Source organism: Danio rerio, chromosome 5, assembly GCF_049306965.1.
Source record: "Danio rerio strain Tuebingen ecotype United States chromosome 5, GRCz12tu, whole genome shotgun sequence".
Lineage (NCBI taxonomy): Eukaryota > Metazoa > Chordata > Actinopteri > Cypriniformes > Danionidae > Danio > Danio rerio.
This window is the reverse complement of record NC_133180.1, coordinates 28672387-28699154: the sequence shown is the minus strand read 5'-3', so window position 1 is coordinate 28699154 and position 26768 is coordinate 28672387. Positions and strand designations below refer to the sequence as shown.

The 26768-nt window shown below is 34.8% G+C and overlaps 1 protein-coding gene across 3 annotated transcripts in view; it reads left to right on the top strand.

Moving 5' to 3' along the window:
• The window catches only part of slc4a5a (solute carrier family 4 member 5a), a 72375-nt gene that overhangs the window by 28973 nt on the left and 16634 nt on the right, over positions 1 to 26768 (top strand). Inside the window, exons 4-19 of one of the 3 annotated variants that reach the window (XM_017356258.4) lie at positions 581 to 713; positions 2236 to 2396; positions 2536 to 2688; positions 6520 to 6618; positions 7462 to 7517; positions 13648 to 13805; positions 14180 to 14267; positions 14433 to 14587; positions 14665 to 14793; positions 17255 to 17429; positions 17586 to 17719; positions 17935 to 18206; positions 20679 to 20713; positions 22979 to 23170; positions 25569 to 25682; positions 25787 to 25948. In XM_017356258.4, the coding sequence (XP_017211747.2) occupies positions 581 to 713; positions 2236 to 2396; positions 2536 to 2688; positions 6520 to 6618; positions 7462 to 7517; positions 13648 to 13805; positions 14180 to 14267; positions 14433 to 14587; positions 14665 to 14793; positions 17255 to 17429; positions 17586 to 17719; positions 17935 to 18206; positions 20679 to 20713; positions 22979 to 23170; positions 25569 to 25682; positions 25787 to 25948 (2216 nt within the window). Of the gene's footprint in view, positions 1 to 580; positions 714 to 2235; positions 2397 to 2535; positions 2689 to 6519; positions 6619 to 7461; positions 7518 to 13647; positions 13806 to 14179; positions 14268 to 14432; positions 14588 to 14664; positions 14794 to 17254; positions 17430 to 17585; positions 17720 to 17934; positions 18207 to 20651; positions 20714 to 22978; positions 23171 to 25568; positions 25683 to 25786; positions 25949 to 26768 lie in introns of all 3 variants that reach the window. The other 2 variants (XM_073952207.1, XM_021476481.3) reach the window with 2 other exon arrangements.

The following is a 26768-nucleotide window of genomic DNA, read 5'->3' as shown; positions in this document are numbered from 1 at the left end:
TATATATATATATATATATATATATATATATACAGTAAATATATAATTTGCATCTTGATGTCTTTATAGTGTCTGTTCTTCTCGTGTATTCTTGAGCCATGTTTTTGAGTCCCCAGGAAGCCTTAGCTCAAAACAATTAATAACGATCAAATTATAGTGGGAAATGAAATGTACCTAACAGGTGTTAAAGTTAAGAAATTTAAGCGAAGGAATGAAAACTGAAAAAAAAGACTCAGAAGTGGCCACATGCTCCTTGGCAGCACCTCAGACAAGTCCAGAAAAACAAGCACAGTGTGTATCCTGAGCTTCACAGATCACAGCTTTAGTGCTCCCCCAGAAAATGAATGAACAAAAGTTTACACTGTGCAGGTGTTCCTTCAGACGCAGACAGCCATCAAAACACGGAATCAAACACACACTGCGGGCTTCCTTGTTTCTTCTCCGGGTTTTGGCCGAATGCTTTCATTGTGTGTGGTGCTGCGTGCCGCAGCACCTTTTTATTTATCAGCTCATTCTGCTGTCTGACTGAGCCTGATCCAAGACGAGTTTTCAAACACTTCTCGTCTTATTCATCTCACAGTGTCCCCGGCGGCTGAGCGGCTGCGCTATATTTTGGGGGACGATGAGGAGACCATGCCCACACCCACTCTCTTTACTGAGATGGACACATTGCAGCATGAGGGAGACGAGCTGGAGTGGAGAGAATCAGCGAGGTATAAACACACACACACACACACACACACACACACACACACACACACACACACACACACACACACACACACACACACACACCCACACACACACACACACACACCACACACACACACACAACCACACCTATATAGACCATTTCAATGTAGTGATGCCATTGGTCAATTAACATTTCCGGCTTGTTGTTAAACTATTGACTGATAGTAAGACACTATTAATTAAGACAATATTAATTCTTTTACCACTGCACCATGACTTTATATTATATACAGTAGCCTACATTATTTACGTTAAGTGAAAATACAACGTCTAAGCAAAGTCAGATCTTACTGTCCTGATTAAACAATTAAAAATCTAGGCATGATCATATTTTATTTTGGTCAAATAAGCATAATCTAGAGGCCTTTGCCTTTCATAAAAGCCACTTTACCTTTCATAAAAGCCACTGAACACTGATCCACCAGAAGATTTGTTAATCTTCAAGTTATTATTTGTTGTTTCTAAAACTTGGAAAGGCAACAAGACTTTTGTCAGGTAGTGTATGAGTGTATATATTGGAAATGTACCAGCTCTGACAAATATTGGTATGCCAATTGTATGTTGATTTTTGGCTTTGTAGCACTTTCAAGACAATTGGTTAATTATCTGTCATTTAGATCTATTGTCGCTAAAACTAAAACCCTTTTAAAAGCCTTGTTGTTAATTTTGGTGGCCAGTTTCTAATGAAAGAATAAAAATATCCTAATCAGAATTCCTGAAGTTTAAACTAATACAAAATAATTAATTTTTCCTAAGTAAATTGTATATTTGCTTCTGTCTTTGGTTCTGTGTTTGCTGATAGATAGATAGATAGATAGATAGATAGATAGATAGATAGATAGATAGATAGATAGATAGATAGATAGATAGATAGATAGATAGATAGATAGATAGATAGATGGATAGATGGATGAATGGATGGATGGATGGATGGATGGATGGATCAGAATCTTAAAGCTAATTTATAAATACAAATATAACATGATGAAAGCAACACATCTAACTTTTAGCTAACTAATTTTTTGTACAAATTCTTATCATAAAAAAAAAAAACATTTATGTAATCCTTTTTTTAGTCAAAATAGTCATCGTAAAAAATGTTTAATGAACATGAGATCCCTTTTTTGGCCTGTCATGTATTATATATTTAAAGAGCAGGGGAAAAATGCAGCTAAAGCTTGAGTTTTATTTTAAATGTTTTAAAATCTCACACTGTTTACATTGAATCAGATAATATAAGTGTATTTAAAATATTTAAAAATGTAGTTATATCGTTGGATATAATGCAACATTTTTTTCCGCCTAAGGCTGAATATCTGATGCAAATAAAATGTATTTTATGACCAAATTTTGGCCCATTTTTTTCACACATGTCATCTTAGAATAAACAGTGTCTGCATCTGAACAACATCAGAAACTTTGAGATCCTTTTTTCTCAGCTTGACTTCAACTGAGTGTGTGTGTGACTGTGTATGTCTGCAGGTGGGTGAAGTTTGAGGAAAAAGTTGAGGAGGGTGGAGAAAGATGGAGCAAACCACACGTTTCCACACTGTCCCTGCACAGCCTGTTTGAACTGCGGACATGCCTGCAGACCGGCACCGTGCTGCTGGACCTGGAGGGATACTCGCTCCCACAGATCGTCGGTAAGCTTCTGGACATAAAACAGAAATTGTCTAGCATACTGAAGTGTGCATTCGAATGTGTTTATTTTTATGATAATGCCTATTGTGTCATCCAGCTGAACATATAAAGGTAAACTAACTTTGCTTTTATTCCATGTAGATGACATCATCGATCGTCAGGTAGAGGAAGGGTTGATCGGTCCTGAATTGAGAGACAAAATCAGCTTTGTACTGCTGAGAAAGCACAGACACCAGACCAAAAAGCCCATCCATCGCTCCCTTGCGGATTTGGGCAAGTCTGGTTCAGGAGGCAGTGAGTGTTCAAATGTTTTTCTGTCTCTCCATCTGTATGCACACACATACACACACACACACGCCCACATCCACACCCACACACATATATATATATATATATATATATATATATATATATATATATATATAAAGAACTAATCTATACCTCTGCAATGGAATTGTAGCAATCAGTTGTTCAGTATATTGGAACCCAGTTGACCCAATTCCTTGTTTGTCTTACAATGATGTTTCAAAAGTGGTCATTTTGTACTCAAGCCTTATGTTGTTCAATCTCTTGCAAAAAAGAAAGTTTATTATCAAAACCTTCAGGATGATCTTTTCCATACAATGGGAGCAAAGTAGATATCAGGCTCTGAAAAGGTTTTAGAAAAGAAGATTTTCAGAAAATAAAGTCTTTGGATTTGTCACACACGGATTGTATGGCTTCAGAGGTAATGTATTTGTCCTTTTTGACAGCCATTGCTTGTCATTCACTTTCGTTTTTTTTTTTTTTAGTAAAGACTGGAAAATAAACGTTGCTGGACATTGCACAAGTCAATGGCTATTCACACATCAAACTGTTAACCTTGGAAATGGCTTTTTTTACACCAAACCTTGTGTAAAATTAATCCTGGGTTATCTTACTTCATGGTTTACATTAGTCAAATAATGCCTGTTGTAAAATGTGAAGTATGATAAGGATTAACATTTTTTACCCAGCATAATTTACCCAGGATTAACAATTAACATTTTACACTCCTAAACTTTGGGTAAACAATTATTTGCATATTTGCAGTCAGCATCATTCGGTTTTATAGATTTGCATAAAACTTGCAGTATTTTCAAAATGTTAATTCAAACAAGTGAAGTTTTACAAACTAATTCGGGGGTCACACTAGAGTTTGAGCATGTGAAATTTTGTTGTACAGCCTGGCGAAAAGGGGTGGGATTAAACAAGATTATTAGACATGAAAAAAAGCTCCATATTTTAAATTTCTGTCCAGAGAGGTTATGTTCTGATCTTTGATTGGTCTCACGAGTGTGATTTTGCAGGTCAGTGTTCACCAAGCTTGAACTTTCCAGCGCAGCAAACTGTGAAACTTGTTGCACGAGCTTGCATTTACAGGCTAACGCATTGGCATGCGGATGAATGGAAGTCAATGGGGAGAAAAGTGCAGTGTGACCACAGTTTAATTTTGAGAGGAGCATGTGATATGATTGATCACTGGTCTTACATCTGTAATCAACAATAATTCAATCAGATTGATCCAAACCTACAATAAATAGGCCGATCAGTGTTGCCAACTTAGTGATTTTGTTGCTATATTTAGTGATTTTTCATTAGCGACCAACTTTCAAAAAAGCGACTCGTGACTTTTTTGGTAATTCTTGAGATTTTTATAGACTCTCATGTGTCCATACTATTCCGTTCCTTCTCTTCTCAACGAGTTGCGGGTGTTGCCGTCGGCCCTTCCCCCACCTCTGTGCACTCACAGGCGGCCCAGTCTTTGTACAGCAATCTCTCTCACCTGAAGCCTGACAGCAGATCAGCCCTCTGTATAATGACAGCAAATGATTTAGCACTGTGAGTGTGAGGTATTTTCCTTGTACAGTCAAAACGATCTGTTTCTCCTTTGTTTTAAATTTAACAGTTTAATTTGACTGTGTTTCCTTTTCTTGTTCACAACTAGAGAGATTTTAGTAACCGTTTTGGAGCTTGTCTGAGTTTATTACATGTGAGAGATTACTTCAAATACGCTACACATCTATATTGATATACTGTATTTAAACAGTAATACATTTAAATAAAAATTGAATTGACATGCATACATAAAGCATAGTGCAAATATAAATACCCCTTTATAAACCATAGGCTGTTAAACAAACAGAAACTGTTGGAGGTGATGACGTCAGTAATATGCAAATTGACCTATGACGTAATCTAGCAACATTTAGCTACTTTTCGGGCAGAGCTAAGCGCCTTTTCATTGAAAATAGTTGGCAACACTGAGACCAATTTCGCCTTACTGCCTTATCTTCGTTTTAGAAAAAATCCCCTCTTCCACCACATCTCCTCCTTTACCTCCGTTTACCAGGGGGAGCTCTCGAGACCTACCTTACCTGATCTTGGACCCCCTTATATGCTTATTGACCAGAAGGAATTATCTTCGAGCTCAGGGTTCACTCCCAGGACAGCCTGTCAAACCTGCTAATACCTTTTTTTTTATTTAAGTTTCATGAAATATTCATTTTTTGAATTACATGATATCTGTTTTGCAATATGTAAAGAGAGTTTTGGCAAAATTAAATTCCCATTTAGCGTAATTCAATTCTCAATTTATTAATTTGTGTAGTTTAGTTAGTAGAGTAAATTCAGATGGAGATTGGACTAATGCTGCAAATGATTTGTTTATATAAACCTGTTATGCATCTTCACATATATTACCAACAGTCCTAAACTGTTAACAAATTTAGTAAATTACACAGTATTTAACTATAATATAAAATGTATTTTACTGTAGGACAGTTATGCAGTATGTTACTGTATTTTAAAATTGCATTGCGAATATTACTGTATATTTTACAGTTAACATACACTCAAATAAATATACAGCAAGACAAATGGTGCTGTAAATGGTATTACAGTATTTTTGCTCAAGTTTTGCTGCCAGACAGTTACTGTAGATTCTACAGGAAATTGCTAACAGTGTAAGCTTATCCTGAATGGACCTTTTGGACTATAAAGGTGGAAATAAAATGTCTCATTATTCCAGCCAATGCGTTATGCTCACAATTTTTTTTACCCTTAGATGCTTAAACAACTGTACACAACTCACATTGTTTACGTAAGTGCTCAGCAGATAACAATATGAGATACTCAGTTTTACCACAGTTCATTAGCATATAATTATTAGAAAAACAAGATTAATAGTTAATTTATAAAGTCACTTTTATTTGATTTTATTTGACTTTATTTGACTTATAAATGATTTTACATCTATTATTTATTGTATGTATTTTGTTAGAATATAGCTTTAAAATTCCAATCCTTTCCCATACAAAATCAGGAGGTGGAGATTAATGTTGAAAGGGTTGGTAATTTATTAGGTAAAATTTATAATTCGATTAGGGCCCTGGTTCGTACAAATATGTCCTATTAGTTACATGAGGCGCTCTGCGTGTGTTCCTTGGGACTAGAGACCCATTTTGTAATCACAGAAAAGAAGGCGGGTTATCTTCCTTTCAGCTTTTTTTCCACTGTCCCCTGTCCTGCACAGAAGAACTGAACAGTTTAATGCACATGCTTTGAGGCTTCCATAGGCCCCAATATGTTTTCATAAATGGTTACACAGGAATTTAGAAGCGAGAGAAAACACGCTATTTCTATTGTTTCTGCTGCCTCTTTCTTGTACAAGACAGCTCCCTCTACAAAATGCTTCATTAGTATGCAACACATATCCTACTCCAAGAACAGTTTTGGTTAACATATTATTTGGCAGAGCATACAAAATATTTTCAATACAGAGTAAAGAATGACTGTACTGCTAATGATTTAACATAACTTTATACACAACATATTTCTAATAAAGAATAAAGGATAATTCTATTCTATTCTTTTGTTTCCTCACAGTTTTTAATAATTTTTTATTATTGTTTTTTTTGCATTCATCTATGTGGTCTTTTACTGCTGCACAGTTTATGTCTGTAAATTGCATTGAGATGCTACTTTTAAAGGCGCTATATACAAATAAAGTTCATTATTATTATTATTATTATTATTATTATTATTATTATTATTATTATTATTATTATTATTCTAAAAAATTGTAATGTTCTTTGCCTCTCGTAGCTCGGAGTCCTGCCCGAACCCCTGCTGCCCAGGCAGCAAATTTTAACCGCTCTACTGAAGATCTGCGCACTAAACAAGCAGCAAACTATGGAAGACTACGTGAGTTTATGCACCTCTTTTTATTGTCATCTTCTTCTCTCCTTTTTTCATTTGTTTTTACTAAAGCTAAAACAAATCTGATAACATATAAGGGTTGTTGTCAGCCACAGCCATGCCATACACACCCCAATATTAACAAAGAATCATACTTGAAAGCTCCTCTACCCTATTTCACCCTCTGAACTTTTTACACAACAAGTTCTGGGCTTGTTCCCAACTCACACGTAACAGCCATTAACAGCAAATAATTAATCAAGTTCAACCTTAAAGGGATAGTGCGCTCCAAATTGAGAATGACCTCATCATTTATTCTCCCTCCTTATGTGGTTTTAATAAGTTTCTTCTATTGAACATGAAAGAAGATATTTTGAAGAATGCTGATGCTGGGACATCATGACTTTTATATTGGGGAACAAAATATTATGGAAGTCAATGGGTAACCTGCATTTTTCTAAATATCTTTCTTTGTGTTCAACAGAAAAAACTCAAATAGTTTTAATTAAGTGAAGCGTGAGCAATTGATGACAGAATTTTCATTTTGGAGTGAACTATTCTTTTAATAACACCATAAACAACGACACTTTTGCTTATTCTTTTCATTTCTTGTCATTTTTTGCCACAAATGTTGCCATTTTCAAACATCAGAGGTTTTTTGGTTTGATTTGATTTGGTTTGTTTTTAATCATCACTTCAGACTGTAGAAACATTTGAAATGAAATCTGTCCAGTGAGAGATTAGTTGTTTTATATAGCTAGTCAGGTTTTTACGGTGAGTATTTATGACATTATTGATGGGACACTTGGAATAATATTCTTTTGTTTATTTGTGCTTTTGTGTCTGTAGGCCACGCTCAAAGCAGGAGTATGAATGACATCGCCGACACACCAAGCACAGACCAGGTGAGTCACACTGTCACAATGGCTCTTTATGTGTATTAAAAGGCCAGCGCTTGACAAGGCACAACAGCTATTGTACTGTTCATAATAGCATCTGCACCGGCCTTTAGTGTTTGCTTTGAACCTTTTTTAGCTGTCTTGGCCAATTTTACAGATTGAGAAATTCAGCCAAGACAGATTCTGGGACTCAGCTCATCTTTTTTTCTTTCTTGGCTTAAACAAATTAGGTTTTAATGAGCAGTTTCAATTGTAATCTAAAACAAAATAAATATGTTTTCTTAATATAAGTGTCAAAAAAATCATTATGAATCTAAAAAGTAAAGGTGGAAAAAGTATAATAACGGATTTATTATCGCTGAGGAAAAATTAATCGTGATTAATTGTATCTAAAATAAGTTTGTTTTGACATAATATACTGTATATACAGCCTCTATACAGCCTTTTATATATATATATATATATATATATATATATATATATATATATATATATATATATATATATATATATATATTTCTGAAATAATGTTTAACAGAGCAAATAAATTATCACAGTATGTCTGATCATATTTTTTCTTCTGGAGAAAGTCATATTTGTTTTATTTCTGCCAGAATAAAAGCAGTTTTAAATTAAAAAAAAAAAAAAAACTTTTTAAGGTCAAAATTATTACCCTTTTTAAGCTATATTTTTTCTGATAGTCTACAGAACAATCATTATACAATAACTTGCCTAATTACCCTAACCTGCCTACTTAACCTAATTAACCTAGTTAAGCCTTTAAATGTCACTTTAAGCTATATAGAAATGTCTTGAAAAATATCTAGAAAAATATTATTTACTGTCATCATGGCGCAGATAAAATAAATCAGTTATTAAAAAAGAGGTATTAAAACTATTATGTTTAGAAATGTGTTGAAACCTCTAAAGACATGTACAGTTGGGGTCAGAATCAGAAAAGGAGGCAAATAATTCTGACTTTAACTGTATATTTACCATGATTTACCGAAGACACCTAAAACTAATTAATTCCATGTAAAAATAGCTTACATACTATCATACTTTACAGAATCATCTGATTAAAATACTCGATTTAAGGATCACAGTACAGCCTGAAAATAATAATTTCTACATTAAAGTGTATATACTTTGATTCTTTATACAACAATTATACTAATTTATCAGCAAAATTATTTGAATGTTTTAATTTCTAAAGATTCATTTCTTAGGACTTGATTTTGATGGTCCCAATTGTGCATTTTGTCAATTAAAAGTTGCATTTCAATTAAAGTACATGCCAATTAATTCTCATTTGAGTATCAATAAACTGCTTAATATCTGCTGATACTGCTCCTTCAACAGACATTTAACTGACTATAGAAAACATGTCAACTTAACCCTCATCTCTAACTCCAACCTAACAGTTTACGTATAATCCAATGAGAATTAGTTGGCATGTAGATGCAATGTAGCTTAAAGTTCTTGACAAGTTACTGCCATAGTAGATTTGATGTTTTTAATGTTATAATAACATGGTGTTTCCTAGTGCTGGGTTGTGGTTTGAAGGGCATCCGCTGCATAAAACACATCCTGGATAAGTTGGCCGTTCGTTACGCTGTGGTGAGCCCTGAATAAAGGGACTAAGCCGAAAAGAAAATGAATTAATAAATGACTGAATAATGTGGTGCCATTCACCAGTTTTGGGTAATGTAGTGCGGCTTTTGTTGAATCTGCTTTTGTGCTAAATATGTAAATGGCAAACGTTATAGATTGTTTCATATGAAGGGAATGCTACAGTATGTATAAGTGTGTGTGGTACCGGCCATCTGATGTGCTGTGCTGTAATGTGGCCTGGTGTCTGGGTCAGTATTGATCTTACATCGGGGAAACGTGCTCATCTGATTGTGCGGTCCTCGTGCTACGCTCTCACATGCAGAGAGACACCCGGGAGCTCTTCAAAATGGTGTCACTGTCTCCATTTTGTTCATAGGCGCACAGCGTACAAGGGTGTACCCACTGATTTATGTTTTGCTTTTGTTCACAAAAATAAATTGAAATTATTTTGAAAGATTATGTCATTTAAATCTTTGTTTGTTAGTCGTGTGGCCCTGCAAACTAATAGCTGGAATAAAAAAAAAAACACTGCAGCATATATGAAGACAATCTGAACACATTGAACATGCAGGATAATTAACTTTTACACTTACTGGCCACTTTATTAGGCACACCTTACTCCTGGGTTGGACACCCTTTTGCCTTAAGAACTGCGTCAATCCTTCATGACCCAAAGGTGCTCTATTGGATTAAGTATCTATTGAGTACTCTATTTCTAGTGACTGTGGAGATAATTTGAGTACATTGAACTCATTGTCATGTACAAGAAACCAGTCTGAGATGATTCATGCTTTTTGACATGTTGCCTTATCCTGCTGGAAGTAGACAACAAAAGATGGGTACACTGTGGTCCTAAAAAGATGAACATGGTCAGCAACAATACTCAGGTAGGCTGTGGCTTCGACACGATACCCAATTGGTACTATTGGGCCCAAATTGTGCCAAGAAAATATCCCCCACACCATTACACCACCACTAGCCTGAACCATTGATACGACACAGGATAGGTACATGCTTTCATGTCGTTGATGCCAAATTCTGACCCTACCATCTGAATATTGCAGCAGAAATTACGACTCATCAGACCAGGCAACGTTTTTCCAATCTTCTATTGTCCAATTTTGGTGAGCCTGAGCAAATTTTAGTCTCAGTTTCCTGTTCTTAACTGACAAGAGGGCACCCTGTGTGGTCTTCTGCTGCTGTAGCCCATCCGCCTCTGAGTTTGACGTGTTGTGTGTTCAGAGATGCTCTTGTGCATATCTTGTAACGAGTGGTTATTTGAGTTACTGTTGCCTTTTAATTCGCTTGAACCAGTCTAGCAATTCTCCTCTGACCTCTGGTATCAAGAAAGCATTAGCACCCACAGAACTGCCGCTCACTGGATATTTTTTTTTCAGACCATTCTCTGTAAACCTTAGAGATAGTTGTACATGAAAATCCAGGTAGATCAGCAGTGTCTGAAATACTCAGACCAGCCCGTCTGGCACCAACAACCATGCCACATTCAAAGTCACTATTCTGCTGATGGGTTTGAACTTCAGCAGATTGTCTTGAACATGTCTACAAGCCTAAATACATTGAGTTGCTACCATGTGATTGGCTGAAAAGAAATTTGCATTAACAAGCAGTTGGACAGGTGTACCTAATAAAGTGGCCGGTGAGTGTATAATCATATAAATAACCTATATATTCATTACATCAGAGAAAAGCTTAACCAAAACACTGTTAAATCTTTTAGCCAAAATTTTAAGTCATTTTTTCTTAAATCAAAGAATCCTGACCAAATATTTTAGTGGTAGAAAACATTTAAAATAGAAATCACTCATTTAACATTGTAATAGAATTTCCATGGGGTCTAAAATTAAAAAATCAGACCTTTAAGCACACTGAAAAAAAATTATTTCTACAAAATTGTTGCAAACAATTTAGATGGGTTCAATTTAAACAAAAAAATTAAATTTAGTTATGTTTAAATTAATTTGTTTGTTTAAATTCAGCCCAAATATATTGTTTACAAACACTAGACCTAATAAAAAAATAGTTAATCTAAGGAATCATCTTTCAACCATTTTTTAGTGCATTTAAAAAAGCCCTAAACAATGAGCAATATTGTATTGGGTCTTAATTCTTAAATGTCTATATCTCTATATAACTGTAATTTAGATTAAATAAATTCAGCCTTGCAGACAACAGGCTGCTTTTAATAACATTTAAAAAAATCAAACTAGTATTAAAGAAATACTGAACATTTAAATCACCTTTAAATACAATTATCATTTTAAATCTAGTCCTACTATAGAAATAAAGAGACCTAAATTCATATCCAAACCCATTTCACGTTGTTTTGTTTATTAAGATGCCAAACTATTTTTGTTTCTTGGAATAGACCTCAACACATTGCGCCCTGTAAGCCAGATAAAACAGCAAAGCCTTCCTGAACCAGTTTCTTATTTATCCCTGATACACAATGTGTCTTTCTGATACTATCTTTCCATGTGAACGCTGTAACATGTTTGGTCACAATTTGTTCAGAGTTAAACAGGAGGAAAGCAGAATTACTCATCTAAATCCAGACTGTGCTTTACTCAAGGGCTTTAGAAGGAATTCTGCTGTCTTCCAAATGATAAAGGCTGCAGATATTTTAGTTTGAGAGTTTAGAATAGCACAAGCCAGTGTGGGAATAGCACATTTTCTGTTGAGTTTCACAGAGCATGAACAGCAGTAAATCAGCTTTTGTTTGTAAGTGTGCAGTTCCTGATTATTAGCACGTGAAAGGATTTTGATTAAAGAATGATAATGTCATTTACATAATGAAATAACCCATTTGGTTTGAACAGAACACTGGTTCGTTTGTGTAGAAGATATTTTTTACATAAAAGATTAAAATCATGCGTCTTTTCAGAAGTCATGCAAAAGACCATGACAGAACTGATGGCATAAAACATCAAATTAGATTTCTGTGATGGAACACAACTGTTAAATGACATCACAAGTGTCCAATAATAGAAAAAAAATAGTAAATAACAACACAAGGGTCCTGTAGGGGAATAGGGGAATAAAAGGGTTAAAAGACAACATGAGGGTCCTATAATTGATTTAAAGCTAACACTATTTTGATGGTCTGTTGCCTATTTTAATAGACTGTCTGCTTAATATCTGTTGATACTGCTCCGTCAACAGACATTTAACTGACTACAAGAAACTTTCCAAATACATGTCAACTTGCACTAACTCTAACCAAACAGTATAATCTATTGAGAATGAGTTGCAACTTAATTTCAACAAACAGACCATCAAAATAAAGTGTGACCGATTTAATACAACACAAGCATCCTGTGATTGTCAGGGTTTCAGGAAGGATGAGGGAGCGAGGACTCAAGTGCAAATGCAGGATAATTTATTGATAATAGAAATAAAATAAAAGAACAACAAAAACCACCCCGAGGGGGAAAAACATAACTTTAACACTAACAAACTTGGCACAACAAGAACAAGAGCAGGAACACATGGAGAGTTTAGACAACGAACTGGCACAGGACTCAAAACATGAGGGGATTTTAAAGCAAAAGTAAATTGACACATACAGGTGAACATGACAAACTAATAATGAGTTAAGTACAAGGAGGGTGGGACTTGACAATAGACGGGAGAGCGCATGACACAGAGAGACAACACAAGCCATGCGCTCACATAAAACAGGACAAGAACATGCAGCCAATGAGAGAACTCATTAACCGCATGCTCATTACAAGACAAGCACAACACTGAAGCACACGACAAAAGCACGTGACCACAATGTAAACACCAAGCCACGTGCTTTGACAAAAGACGCAAAACACGAGCACACGATAGATAAACACCTTACCGTGTACTCACACATAAGCAACGCGCATGCTTCATCTCAGCGCCAACCAAAACCAACTAGACGGAGGCGCCGAGAATAAAGCAGCGCGATGCTGACAGAACAAACACAAACACTAGTATAATAGCGCGCGTGTCTGAGGGACGCAGAGCACGCGCGGCCACATCAAGCGGCAGCGCGCACACTCTGCGTACACCCACGACGGCGCGCGCGAACACAGAGACAGAAACAGGACCAGACATGGGTAGTGTCAGAGCTCTGCCACCAAAACAAGAATTTACAAGACCAGAGTGGCAGTACCCTGACACTGATAGAATAAAAATGTTCCTACACTGGGTCCTACACTGTCAAAAATAAAAGTACAAGAGCTGTCACGGTGCAATAACTTGTAAAAAAGTACCTAAATGGTCCATACTGGTATCTTAAAGGTATATATTAGTACAGTGTGCATACGGTCAAGTTTAAAGTTATTTATACCCAAGGGGTATGAATAATTTCTGGTTTTACTGTATATGTAAAGTATGTAAAGTGTCATATTAGTACATAAAACATACAAGAGACATTATGATGGAACAGAAGGGTTAAATGGCAACAGGGATTTCCTTTGATGGAACAGAAAGGGTAAATGACAACATGAATATTTCTTTTTACTCATTTCAGCTAAAGAACAAGTTCATGAAGAAAATCCCCAGAGATGCAGAAGCATCCAATGTTCTGGTGGGAGAAGTGGACTTCTTAGAAAAACCCTTCGTTGCCTTCGTTCGTCTGTCTCAGGCCACCACTCTTGGAGGCCTGACAGAAGTCCCAGTGCCCACCAGGTAATACATGGTAAAACTCAAAATAAAAAAGACTATGAAGAAGCTTAAAGGAAAAAAAAATACAGTTCTGTCATAATTTACTCATCCTTCACTTCTTTAAAATCTACATTTCTTTCTTCTGTTGAACACAAAGGGATTTCTTTTTTTGAAAGAATTTGGTTAGTGAGAACCATTGATGTAGTAATAAAAGTCGATAGATCCCAGCAACCAGCGGTCTTCAAAATAGCATTTTTTGTGTGTGTTTAACAGAAGAATGAAATTCATGAACATATAAAACCACATAAAGAGTAAATGATAAGGTAATTTTTATTTTTGGGGGGTGACCTATCCCTTTAATAAACTAAAATCCAGTTATGTTTTCTCTAAATGGACAGATTCTTGTTTGTGCTACTTGGGCCTCCTGGCAAAGCCAAATCTTATAATGAGATCGGACGTGCCATTGCCACTCTCATGGTGGATGATGTAAGTTTGATCTTTTGTTTTGCACTTATCATTATTCATATAGTCTACAGTGAGTTTTTGCCATCTTTTATGCGCAATTCTTCTGGATAGACCTGTAGAAGAAAATAAACTCACACACTGCCCTCTAAAGTGATCTGAGATTGATTTCCCCAATTGAATCTGCAGCTCTTCAGTGATGTAGCATATAAAGCCAGAGACAGGGAGGACCTGATTGCAGGCATTGACGAGTTCCTGGACGAGGTGATTGTGCTTCCACCTGGAGAGTGGGACCCCAAAATTCGCATAGAGCCCCCCAAAAAAACTCCCTCAGCAGACAAAAGGTAAAGCTCATTTCTCTTCTACGTTTTCTTCAGCCTTTATTTATAAGTCTTAATGCTGCTGTTGTTTCTGTGAGAAGGAAATCTGTATTTTCCCTCAATGAGCTGGGTCAGATGAACGGGACGGCAGGAGGCGGAGGGCCTATTGAAGAGGATGAAGAGATGCCTGTTCCACATGAGCTCGGCGAAGAGTTGGCTTACACAGGGAGGTGGGTTTCTGAATGCACTGAATAGGTAAAATGCTTTTGGTTCAAGACTTTAAGCTAAATTACATTATTGTCAGGCTCTTACTCCTCATGCTGGTTTATCACATACAGTTAAAGTCAGAATTATTAGCCCTCTGGAATTATTTGCTCCTAGTATATTTTTCCCCAATTTTTGTTTGACAAAAAGAAGATTATTTCAACACTTTGTTAAACATAATAGTTTTATGAACTCGTTTCTAATAACAGATTTCTTTCATCTTTGCCATGATGACAGTACAATATATTTTACAAGATATTTTTCAAGTAGCTAGTATAAAAATGCAATTTAAAGGCTTAACTAGGTTACTTATGTTAGTTAGGCAAGTTAGGGTAATTAGGCAAATCATTGTATAATGATGGCTTGTTCTGTAGACAACCAAAAAAATATTGTAAAGTGTGCTAATAATGTTGACTTTAAAAAATTTTTTTTTAATTAAAAATTTAAAAAGTGCTTTTATCATACCCAAAATTAAAAAAAAAAAAAAACGAAAAAATCTAGAAGAAAAAATAATATAGGATATATTGTGAAAACTTTCTTGGTCTGTTAAACATAATTAGGAAAATATTTAAAAAAAGAAAGAAAAAAACAGTAGGATATTTCTGACTTCAGATGTATATGAATGAATATATGGAAAGAAAAGAGACGTGAGCAAAGACGTTTCTCCATTCGCTACTTGCATTTACAAAACCATTAGATATAAGGCAAATAATACATTTAGCTTTCTTTTTCTTTTCAAACTAATAGATACAAAAAAATAACACTAAATTGCAAAAATCCTCTAGACAATTGGTAATGTCTTAAGTGAATGTAGGGAGAAAAAGAAAACACTCTTTTGTCAGCAGCTCTTATGTCTAATATATCTTTCTCTGCTTGTGTCATTAGCTGAGTTTCCATCGTAACATGAAGTGAATCTTTTCACAAGACCAAAAGCGAATTAGGTGCATTTCCTCCAGGTTGTTAGAGCAGCTGATTGTGGTATTGGTAACCTAGTAACCAACAGAAAGCAAGGCAAGCATAATAGAATCACGTAGGTGTAATGTTCACATCGTCAGAGTTTATTCAGCTAATCTGTTTTTTTCTCCCATTTTTTACATTAATGTGTGTGTTGCCTAGCAACTTTCTGTTGGCAAAACATAACTTAATAATAGGGTAACCATAAGTTTACTTTAGATATGTATGAAAAAAGGCTACATTACAAAAAAGGCTGTATTTGTAGGGTAATGATTAGTGTTGGGGGTAATATTACTTAAGTAACCAGTAAAGTAATGCATTACTTAAAAAAAAAAAAAGGAATAATATTTGAGTTACTTTTGTGAAAATGTAACGCGAGTTACTTTTTAGTTCAATTAATTTGCTTTGAAAAAATAAATTGCTGAATTCAATGAATCACGCAGTCAATGAGAGAATGTTCAGTAATGTGTTCATTATTTTGAACGCATCGAAGAAAAGGAAAAGGGGATTATAATCTCAATGGACAGTGATTTTACTGAAGACAAATAGTACAAAAGTAGAAAACACATTGCTTTAAACTTTCAATAATCTGTACAGCATGTATAGCTCTGGGGTCAGGAAGTTCTCAGATAACATCCTAAAATATCATTTTTATATATATTTTTAATTGTTTTGTTTTAAAGGTAAATAAAAGTTAAAGTTGTACAGTGCATTGTAAATTGCGTTGTTAATCAAGCCTCAGATAGGTAATAAAAAGTCATGCAAAAGTAAGGTAAAGCATTACCATAAAATGTAACTAAAGTTACTTTTTTGGGGAGTACCTCAAAATTGTAATGCATATGACGACAATCTCATTTTAGACAATCTCTAAAATCTCAAGATTTTCCTCTGCAAATTTTAGTATTACATATAAACAAATAATTGAATTCCAATATATTCCATAACTTTTTTGTTATTATTTACCCCACATTAACTCTCCATTATGTTGGCCACTTCAGTTCTCAAAGACTCAAGAATTTAACTGATCTCTAAATGGTATGTGCAGTTCAATTCTGAATGGCTCAAACAACCCTGCAAGCTGCAATATTTATAAATTGATCCTCAGAACCTAATGTTCTTGTACAGCGACCTTTAAGAGTCTTTAAAACCCTTTTGGCTATAAGTTTGAAAGAAGAAAAAAAAATCTCACTTTTAGGTATAGTTTGAGTTTCGGGAGCTCAAAGTGTTCTTGCCTTATCTGTCTTTGCAAATAATTGAAAGATACTCCAGAGCTCTTAGGATCAGGAGAGTTCATATCTAAGCCTAATGCGATTTTTAGCCACTAGTGCCATAGGCTATAACTTGGAGACAGAAATGGGTGCCATTTTTCAATGCTGATAATCAAGATCAAGCTCTCCTCTGTCTATGAAGTACAAGTCAAAGAGGACCTGTCTCTGCTGAATAATGGAGGAAACGTCTATGTTTACGGCACAGGTTCTGTGGCGGCCTTTTTCTTGACATGAAGCGGAAGCTCCCCTGGTACCCGAGTGACTTTTATGAAGGTTTCCACATTCAGTCTATCTCCGCGGTGCTCTTCATCTACCTGGGCTGCATAACCAATGCAATCACCTTTGGGGGCCTTCTAGGGGATGCCACAGACAATTACCAGGTACACCTCGCACTTTTATACCTGACACTAAACATGACAGTTTGTTTAATGTTGCATGCCATCGTCTCTTCATGGAGCATTTTACAAGCACACTTGTGTCCTAGCTTCATCTATAGCCCATTTCTTTTTTCTATCCTCTCTCTCTCTCTCTATCAGGGTGTAATGGAGAGTTTTTTGGGCACCGCTTTAGCAGGAACAGTATTCTGCGTTTTTGGCGGTCAACCCCTCATTATTCTCAGCTCAACAGGGCCCATCCTCATCTTCGAGAAACTGCTTTATGAATTCAGCAAGTGAGAGAAGCAGCATCCACACCAATCCATCATCATTTCACAGGCCATTATTGAGGACAATAAAGTCCAGCCTTGATTGCTCACTTTCATCAAGCCAATAAAAGGCCCTTATAAATCATCTCTCTTCACTGATTCAAAAAAGTCACTTCTCTTTCGAGTTTACCGCTCTCGTATTTATCTCTACTTATTGTTTCTTGAAACTTTTTTGTCCTCAGAAATAATGCGATTGATTACATGGAGCTCCGGCTGTGGATCGGCATTCACTCCTGCATTCAGTGCTTTATCCTGGTGGCCACGGATGCCAGTTACATCATAAAGTACATGACGCGCTTTACGGAGGAGGGCTTCTCTAGTCTCATCTCCTTCATCTTCATCTCTGACGCCATCAAGAAGATGGTGGGCTCCTTTAAATATTACCCCATCAACACTGACTTCAAGCCGGACTACGTTACGGCCTACAAGTGCGAGTGTGTGGCACCAGACCCGAGTAAGTCCAATGCTGGCTTAGACCACATGCGATTTTGAAGCGTTCCTGTAATTATGAAGTGAATTCAGTTTATTACATAAAGATTGATGTTATCTGAGGCTACGTTTGCATGACAACGATGTAGCCAAAAAGGGATGAGCTTTTCAATTGTTTTTCAAAATGATGCACAAAAATGGCCCAAAATGCTGCATTATGTACAGCTTAAGTCAGAATTATTAGCCCCCCTGTTTATTTTTTCCCCAATTTTTGTTTAACAGAGAGAAGTTTTTTTTTCAGCACATTTCTAAACATAATCGTTTTAATAACTCATCTCTAATATCTATTTATTTGATCTTTGCCATGATGACAGTAAATAATATTTGACTAAATATTTGAAGACACCTCTATACAGCTTAAAGTGACATTTAAAGGCTTAACTAGGTTAATTATGTTAACTAGGCAGGTTAGGGTAATGGTTTGTTCTGTAGACAATCAAAAAATATATAAATTTATAAATATAAAAATTAAAAACTGCTGTATTCTAGCCGAAATAAAACAAATAAGACTTTCTTCAGAAAAAAAAATATTATCAGACATACTGTGAAAATTTCCTTGTTCTGTTTTTAATAATGGGAAATATTTTTAAAAAGAAAGAAAAATTCAAAGGGGGGCAAATAATTCTGACTTCAACTGTATGTTGGACCAGTATTTACGAAGTCACGATGTTAGTAAACAGTGCCTGTCAGGAAGTGACAACCCGCCGTTGGAGTTTTGCATTGGTGTGCATGTACAATTTGCCACGTGTAAGATTGAAATAATGTGAAATAAATGCACAATTATGCACAAATGCACAATTGTGAAATAAATGCACAATTAGCAGATGAAGCATTTGGAAATACCCGAGTAACAAAAATACCATGTACTCCACCATGTACAACACTACCATGTACTCCACCATTGTTGTGTATGTTTGTGTGCACTTTTCTTTAATCTGCTCATCTAGAAACTCCTACTATACGTCTGGGTGATCTCATTATTTTCACATATTCTGATTTTCAGGTTTTTACACAGACACGACAATGGTGGCATTTTAAAAAAAAAAAAAACTTCCATTTTCTTCAGATTTATGCATTTTCAGGCCCAAAAATGATGTTGTCATGCAAATGAACAGGCAAAAGTATAAAAACTTTCCCATTTTTGGTTAAAAATGTTGTCATGTAAATGATCCCTAAAGCGGGTCGTACACCGGATGCGGATGACAGTTGGAAGTATCACACACCAGACGCACGCATTTGAATGTTATTTAATATGAAACTTTTCAGATGGCGCTCTGTGGTGCGGCAGTAGTATGAACAGTGTCCTATGTTGTAGCTAGGTGCCGCAGACAGCTGCTAACTTGCGGCACTGGTGTGCATACCCTAATAGAAATCTGGCACGATGGTTGGTGGCGCATCCAGTGTGCAACCCCCTTAAGAATGAATGGGAACTCTTTACAACAAGGCATAATTAGTTAACTTTGTTTAATGTGTTAGATATAATACATTTGCAATGATTTATAGTCTAGTTTGATTTAATCTTTACATTTTTTTAATTCAACATTCATAAATCTTAACTCAGATTTGTTCATGATACATAAATGTTTATGAAACTTATTATAATTTCATTTATAGTTGTTTTTTAATGTAGAATTTTCTACAGTATAAGTCATGACTGTAAGTCACACATGATGAAATCACACTGATGAGAAGAAAAACAAAAACATATACATGTTATGTTTCGGAAATACTTCAGAAATAAGTTAATTTAATTTTATACAGAAATAAGTCAATTTAATTTTATACAGAAATAAGTCAATTTAACTTTATAAACTGAACAGATTTGACAATGTGAAAGTATAGTGCTAGACTAATAGTTTAAAAAAAATACTAAATAGTCAAAAATACTTACATACAGCTCCTTCATACAGATTTGAATAATGAATCAAGCCTTATTGTAAAGTGCTGGTGAATAAATAATTTTTTTTTAAACTTTCATTTAATTCTACAATGGCAATTTCTTGTTTAAAAAGGCCTTTATAAAGAGAACTGTGTGAGTGTTCATGATTATTGTAACTTATTTGCATTATGTTTGTTTTTGCTGCAAACCCCCATACGTGGCCTCTGATTGACGTGAGTACTTTTTAAATACGGATGAGTTTAAACTGCACACATAGCATGTTTTATGAGTTTGTCCTCAAAGTCAAATTGCCTGCAGTTATGAATGAAAAACATCACTGAGGTCTTTTGAAAGTAGTCTGAGCGTACTGGATTGTTAGAAAAAGCAAGTGACAATTCACCTGCAGTCATTTACATTTCATTACATTTAGCTGGCTTTGATCCTGGATAAATCCTGCTAACAAATAATATTCAGATTTCCATTGGTTCTGCTCATTTTCCTCTCTGATTCTCCCTCTCTCTGTTTGTTCAGTGGCAACAATGATCTTCGATGTTGTAGTCCCAGTGCCAGATAATACCTCTGCTCTCTTTGGTGTAAGTGCCTAATGTCTTCACCTCACTCACTTCTGTGTTAGCATGACCTCATTAGAGACCACTGCATATGCTCTAACAATCACTGATTTTATAACCTGCAATAGCTATGTTTCCATCAGAAGTTGCTATAAGTTGCACAAATAATTAGCCAGCAAATAAAAACAGAATTGTCAATCTCTGGAAAACTGGTGCAAATTATAACGTAACCAATAATATAAAAGGATAAAATAAAATGTATGATGCTGCAACCAGAGAAACCACTGTAGCTTCATTCTACAGCCTGTACAGATTGACAATGTGAAACTATAGTGCTATACTATACTATAGCTGTTCGCCTGTTGGTATTAAAAAATAATTAACACTTAAAAATGCTTCCATGCAGTAAAAATGTACTGTGAGATGCTGCAACTATGGAAACCACTGTGGCTTCATTCCTAGATTTTACAGACTGTGCAGATTTGGTGATGTGAAACTATAGTGCTATACTATAGTATAGCTGTTCACATGTTGGCATTAAAAAAAATAATTAACACATAAAAATACATGCATAAAGTTCCTTAAAAATCATTCAAGACTCAGCTTGCAGACAACATACAATGAAAATAAACAGAAATACATACTATTTGTTCCGGAAATATTTTGGAAAGACTGCTATGACAGTAGACTTATGAAGTCAGTTTGATTCTACAGGCTGTACAGATTTGGCAATGTGAAACTACAGTGCTATACTATAGTGTAGCTGTTCACATGGTCGGTATTAAAAAAAATGAATACTTAAAAATATTTACACACACCTCAGCTTCCAAAAATGAACTGTAAGATGCTGCAACTATGAAAACCACTGTATCTTCATTTCTTGATAATAAATTATTTGATACTTGCAGACAACATACAATAAAAATAAATAAATAAATAAATAAATAAATAAATAAATAAATAAATAAATAAATAAATAAAAAACAGAAATACATCATATTTTGTTCCGGAATTACTTTGGAAAGACAGCTATTACAGTAGAATTAGATGCTGCAACTAGGGAAACCACTGTAGCTTCATTCCTTTGTATTCAATTATTTGAGATTCAGCTTGCAGACAACACACAATAAAAAAAAAAAACAGAAATACATTATGTACTGGAAATACTTTGGAAAGACTGCTATGACAGTAGAATTATGAAGTCATAATCGATTCTATTCATGCGAATATAAAATAATTAACACTTAAAGGTACTTACTTTCCCTGTGATGAGTTGCAGCTGGAAGGGCATCCGCTGCGTAAAACATATGCTGGATAAGTTGGTGGTTCATTCCGCTGTGGCGATCCCAGATTAATAAAGGGACTAAGCCTAAAAGAAAATGAATATATGAATGACAAAAATACTTACATACAGCTCCCTAAAAATGTACTGTAAGATGCTGCAACTAGGGAAACCACTGTAGCTTCATTCTTTGATAATAAATTATTTGATGCTCAGCTTGCAGACAATATACATAAAAAAAAACAGAAATACATCATATTTAGTTCTGGAAATACTTTGGAAAGAATGCTATGACAGTAGAATTACAGGATGAAGTCAATTTGATTCTACATTTACGCATATTAAAATATATTTAACACTTAAAATACTTACATACAGCTCCCTAAAAATGTACTGTAAGATGCTGCAACTAGGGAAACCACTGTAGCTTCATTCCTTGATAATAAATTATTTGATGCTCAGCTTATAGACAATAAAAAAATAAAAATAAAAAAACTGAAAAACATAATAAAAGACACTGATATCTTTTGTTTGGATGCCTAAGTTTGGATGAATAATACTAAGAAAACTGTAAATTGATCAAAATATTTAAGTGCATTTTGTTCAATTTTACTTGATAAATGTGATTTCACTTCATTAATTTCATGGCTTTTTAGATGTATTCTGCACATTTTTGTGCATTCTTGTCTTTTTATTTGGCATTTCTTTTCATTCAAAATCTCAAAAATGCACATAAACAATACTTCAGAGGGAAACATAGGTACTAATAATTTGTTTCATACCATGCCTTGATAAGTAAAGTCTAATTAGTTTATTTCAAAGCATTCTTTCATCTTGCTCTGCTGTATTACTTTCTGTTTGGCCTTGTCCTTTTTTATTCTCTCTTTTTCTCTTTTTTTTGCCATTTCTCCACAACAAAATCCTTCCATTTCTGCCCTGTCCACATTCCTCCCTCCTGTCCCCGATTTCTACCTTTATTTTCTCTGCGTTTCTCCTGTTCTTCTCAGTTCAATATCACAGCTCTGGACTGGACTCAGTTGAGTAAGAAGGAGTGTGTGAAGTACGGAGGCTCACTGGTGGGACAGTCCTGCAAATATGTTCCAGATCTTGCTCTAATGTCCTTCATTTTGTTCTGCGGCACTTACACCATGACTGTCACTCTGAAGAAGTTCAAATTTAGTCGCTACTTTCCCACTAAGGTAAGACCCTTGAATCAAACTCATATTTATTTTACACTTGTACTCTTCCATCTTTCACTTCGTCCTCATTAGTATCTTAGACATGTCTGTTCATCTAAAAGTTTCCCTCTGCCATGCCAAAACCCTTGAGACTTACTGTATCTTGCATACCATAATGTTGGCTCTTTCATTCTGCCTGATCATAATAACTGAAGGGATTTTGTAAGATCAGTAGGATCTTTTGTAGCGATAAAACCACCTAAAGCAACATCATGACAGGTGAACAAGGTAATGAGGGTATTGACATTCGTTTCTGCATTCAAAACAGCCAAATTGATCAAAAAGTGGCAAGTTTGCAGCCCAGAATCCTCCTTTTATCACATATTACTATTGTGGTTGAATTAAGGGTTGCACATCCTGTTTGGGATACTTCCTTTCAAACTAACTGAAACAATTACCTCAGATGAAAAGGTTGCAGTACAAATAATCTGTATCCATAGTGAAAAGTGAAATCAAAATGATTAGCTCTCTTGTAAAATTCGAATTGTTTTAAAAATATTTCCCAAGTGTTGTTTAGACATAATAATTATTAACTGATTTACTTTCTCCTTGTCATGATTACAGCACATAATATTTTACTATTTATTTTACAATAAAATATTATTCAGTTGGTAACACTTTACAGAACATGAATGATGATGTGCTAATATGTAAACTAAACATTACTGTATTATGAACTATTGATGAGGTAATGTATGCGCTAATCATCAGCTTACTTAAACTACAACATGAGTCGGTAACACTTTAAAATCACAATCCGTTATAACTAGTTAACGGTCCATTAATAAACTGTTAGTTAATGAGTTATAAATGACTTGTTAAATAAAAGTTAATAGTTTTTTATTTATAACTGTCTTAAAGATATCCAATAGCTGTTAGTTAACAAGTTATAAATGACTTGTTAACTGTATTTTAATAAGTTATAACCGTATACTAATAAATTAGTAATAGATCACGAACAAGCTGTTAGTTAATTACTTACTAAAGACTTTTTATGTATCAGATAATAGTTTATATATGTTATTGGGATGTTATTCTAAAGTTGCAGCTATTCTTTATTTATTAACTGTTAGTAAATGAGGAATAGTTGCAACGTTGGAATAACGCCCCAATAATCAGCGCAATCTCACGGCAATTCGTAACTTTTTGATTAAGTGGCTAATTCGTATGAATTCATACGATCTAATTAGTACAATTTAGTACGATTTGCTCATCACCCAATCACGGTTGGTATTAGGGGTGAGGTTAGGTGCCACAACTCCTTTTTAAAATCTTACATTTTCAAATGGCTGAGCTTGGGCGAATTAGCCACTAAACTGACAAAACGTACAATACTTACGTTTCCTTGTGAGATGAGGCTGCAGTAACATACATTTTCTAATAACTAACACTTAACTAATATATTAACTCTCACTTTACCAATCAGTTGTTCATAGTTTGTTAACCATTTACTAATACCAGTAAAACTTTAGTAGAACTTTTCTAAAAAAAAACTATTTTTTATTTATTTAGATTTCATGTTTAGCACAAAAAGTGCCCAAACCTCATTGGTTTTGTATTCTGTTGTATAATGCTGTTCTGCCATGTGATGGCTCAGTATGTGTGCTTCTATTCATTAAACACAGTGTTCAACATTTCATCTTTGGAGTTTCTTTGGTAATATATTGATGGTAATATATATATATATATATATATATATATATATATATATATATATATATATATATATATATATATATATATATATATATATATATATATATATATATATATATATATATATATATATATATATATATATATATTGTTTTTGTTTTGTTTTTAAATGAAAAGCATTCTAGCCCAACTAAAAAAAAAAGACCTTTGGGAAATTGGGAAATATTTTTAAAAGAAAATAAATTTTCACAGGAGAAAATGCCAATGGAAATATTATGCTTGGTATTTTAGCATCACAAGCATATCTACCAGCAAAGTTCATTGTAATTTGTTTCTAAAGATTATTTTCTCTTTGTATTCCCAACTGTAATATTACATTTAAGTGTGTAAAATTGCTGTGGAAATTCTTGTTTTGAGATTTTGGGTTTATTCATAGTCTGCTGAAAGTCATTTGTTAAATAATAGCTTTCCTTTTGAAAATGGATGGATATACTGGACAGCTCATTGATCACACTCCTTTAAAACCCTTTGCTGATTGTTTAGAGTTTATTGGAAGATACTCCTATAATCCACGCAAAGCATTATGGGGTTCAGGAAAAAATGTAGCTCTTTAGCAACACTGTGCTGCTATATTTCTGAAGCTGCAACTACATGTCTAATTCATATTTAATAAAATACCTATTTTTTTTTTTTGTCTATCCAGTTGAGGAAGTTAATTAGTGACTTCTCCATCTTCATGTCCATCATGACGTTTGTGGGTCTGGACATGCTAATAGGTTTGAAAACACCCAAACTCATTGTGCCTACCGAGTTCAAGGTGAGAGTATAAATTAGGTTGATGTTGTGTGACTTTTTCAATGAAGTTCCTTATAATTTTATTCCAACACATTGTTTTGTTTTATTTTTTTTTCAATCATGTAGCCCACACGTCCTGACCGAGGATGGTTTGTGATGCCATTTGGAAAGAATCCATGGTGGGTTTACCTGGCAAGCTTCGTCCCTGCTCTCCTCGTCACCATCCTTATCTTCATGGATCAGCAGATCAGCGCTGTTATCGTCAACCGGAAGGAAAACAAGTTAAAGGTCTCCATGCAGTTTGCTGCTATTTTAAAGGGGACCTAATATTCAAAAATATTTTATAAGGGGGTTAAGCTGTTTTTTTATAATCTCACACTGTAAAAAAGAGTCTACAGAGACACTTTATTTTGAGTTTCTTCCTTGTACATGTCATCGGAGGTTGGGTTGGGCTGATAGACAATGTCATCGACCATCGCCGATGGCCAAAACTTCACGATGCTGAGCTGACATAGCCCCGCCCCACATTTATATTGATAAATAACTTATTATTTGCATGTCATCTTAATAGCAACAACGGTCTTTTCATGAGCTGTGTTAAATTTTACATATAGCTGCCACTTGCAAGGCTGACAGCATCGTGAGGATTAAATGAAGGATTATACAGTACCTCTTATGCTTAAAATATGTAGATTCAGTGGCAAACACTGTTACCTGCAAACCCCGTCCCACAGACTTTACAGTAAATAGCTTTAGTCATTTTTATAGCGGCTTGTTTCCCTCGCTCGAAAGCTTGACAGACCTCCTGTGCATAGTTATGGTTGCTAAGCCATGATTGGTGTGGTGTGGCTTAGCAAAGGGTGAATTAAGAATAAAGCCTAGAAGGGGCAGTTTCAAAGAGTAATAAACAATTATTTGTGGGGTATTTAAACACTCAACTATTTTTCATCTTGTAAAAAGGGGCATAAAAGGTCCCTTTTAAAAGTGCCATAGTATGCATTGATACATTATGTTTAAATTGTTTTCTGATATATACACAGAAAGTTTGTGGCTTAGGTACATGTAAAATAAATATAGAAACTAGAAAAATCCATTTAGAAATTGGGCC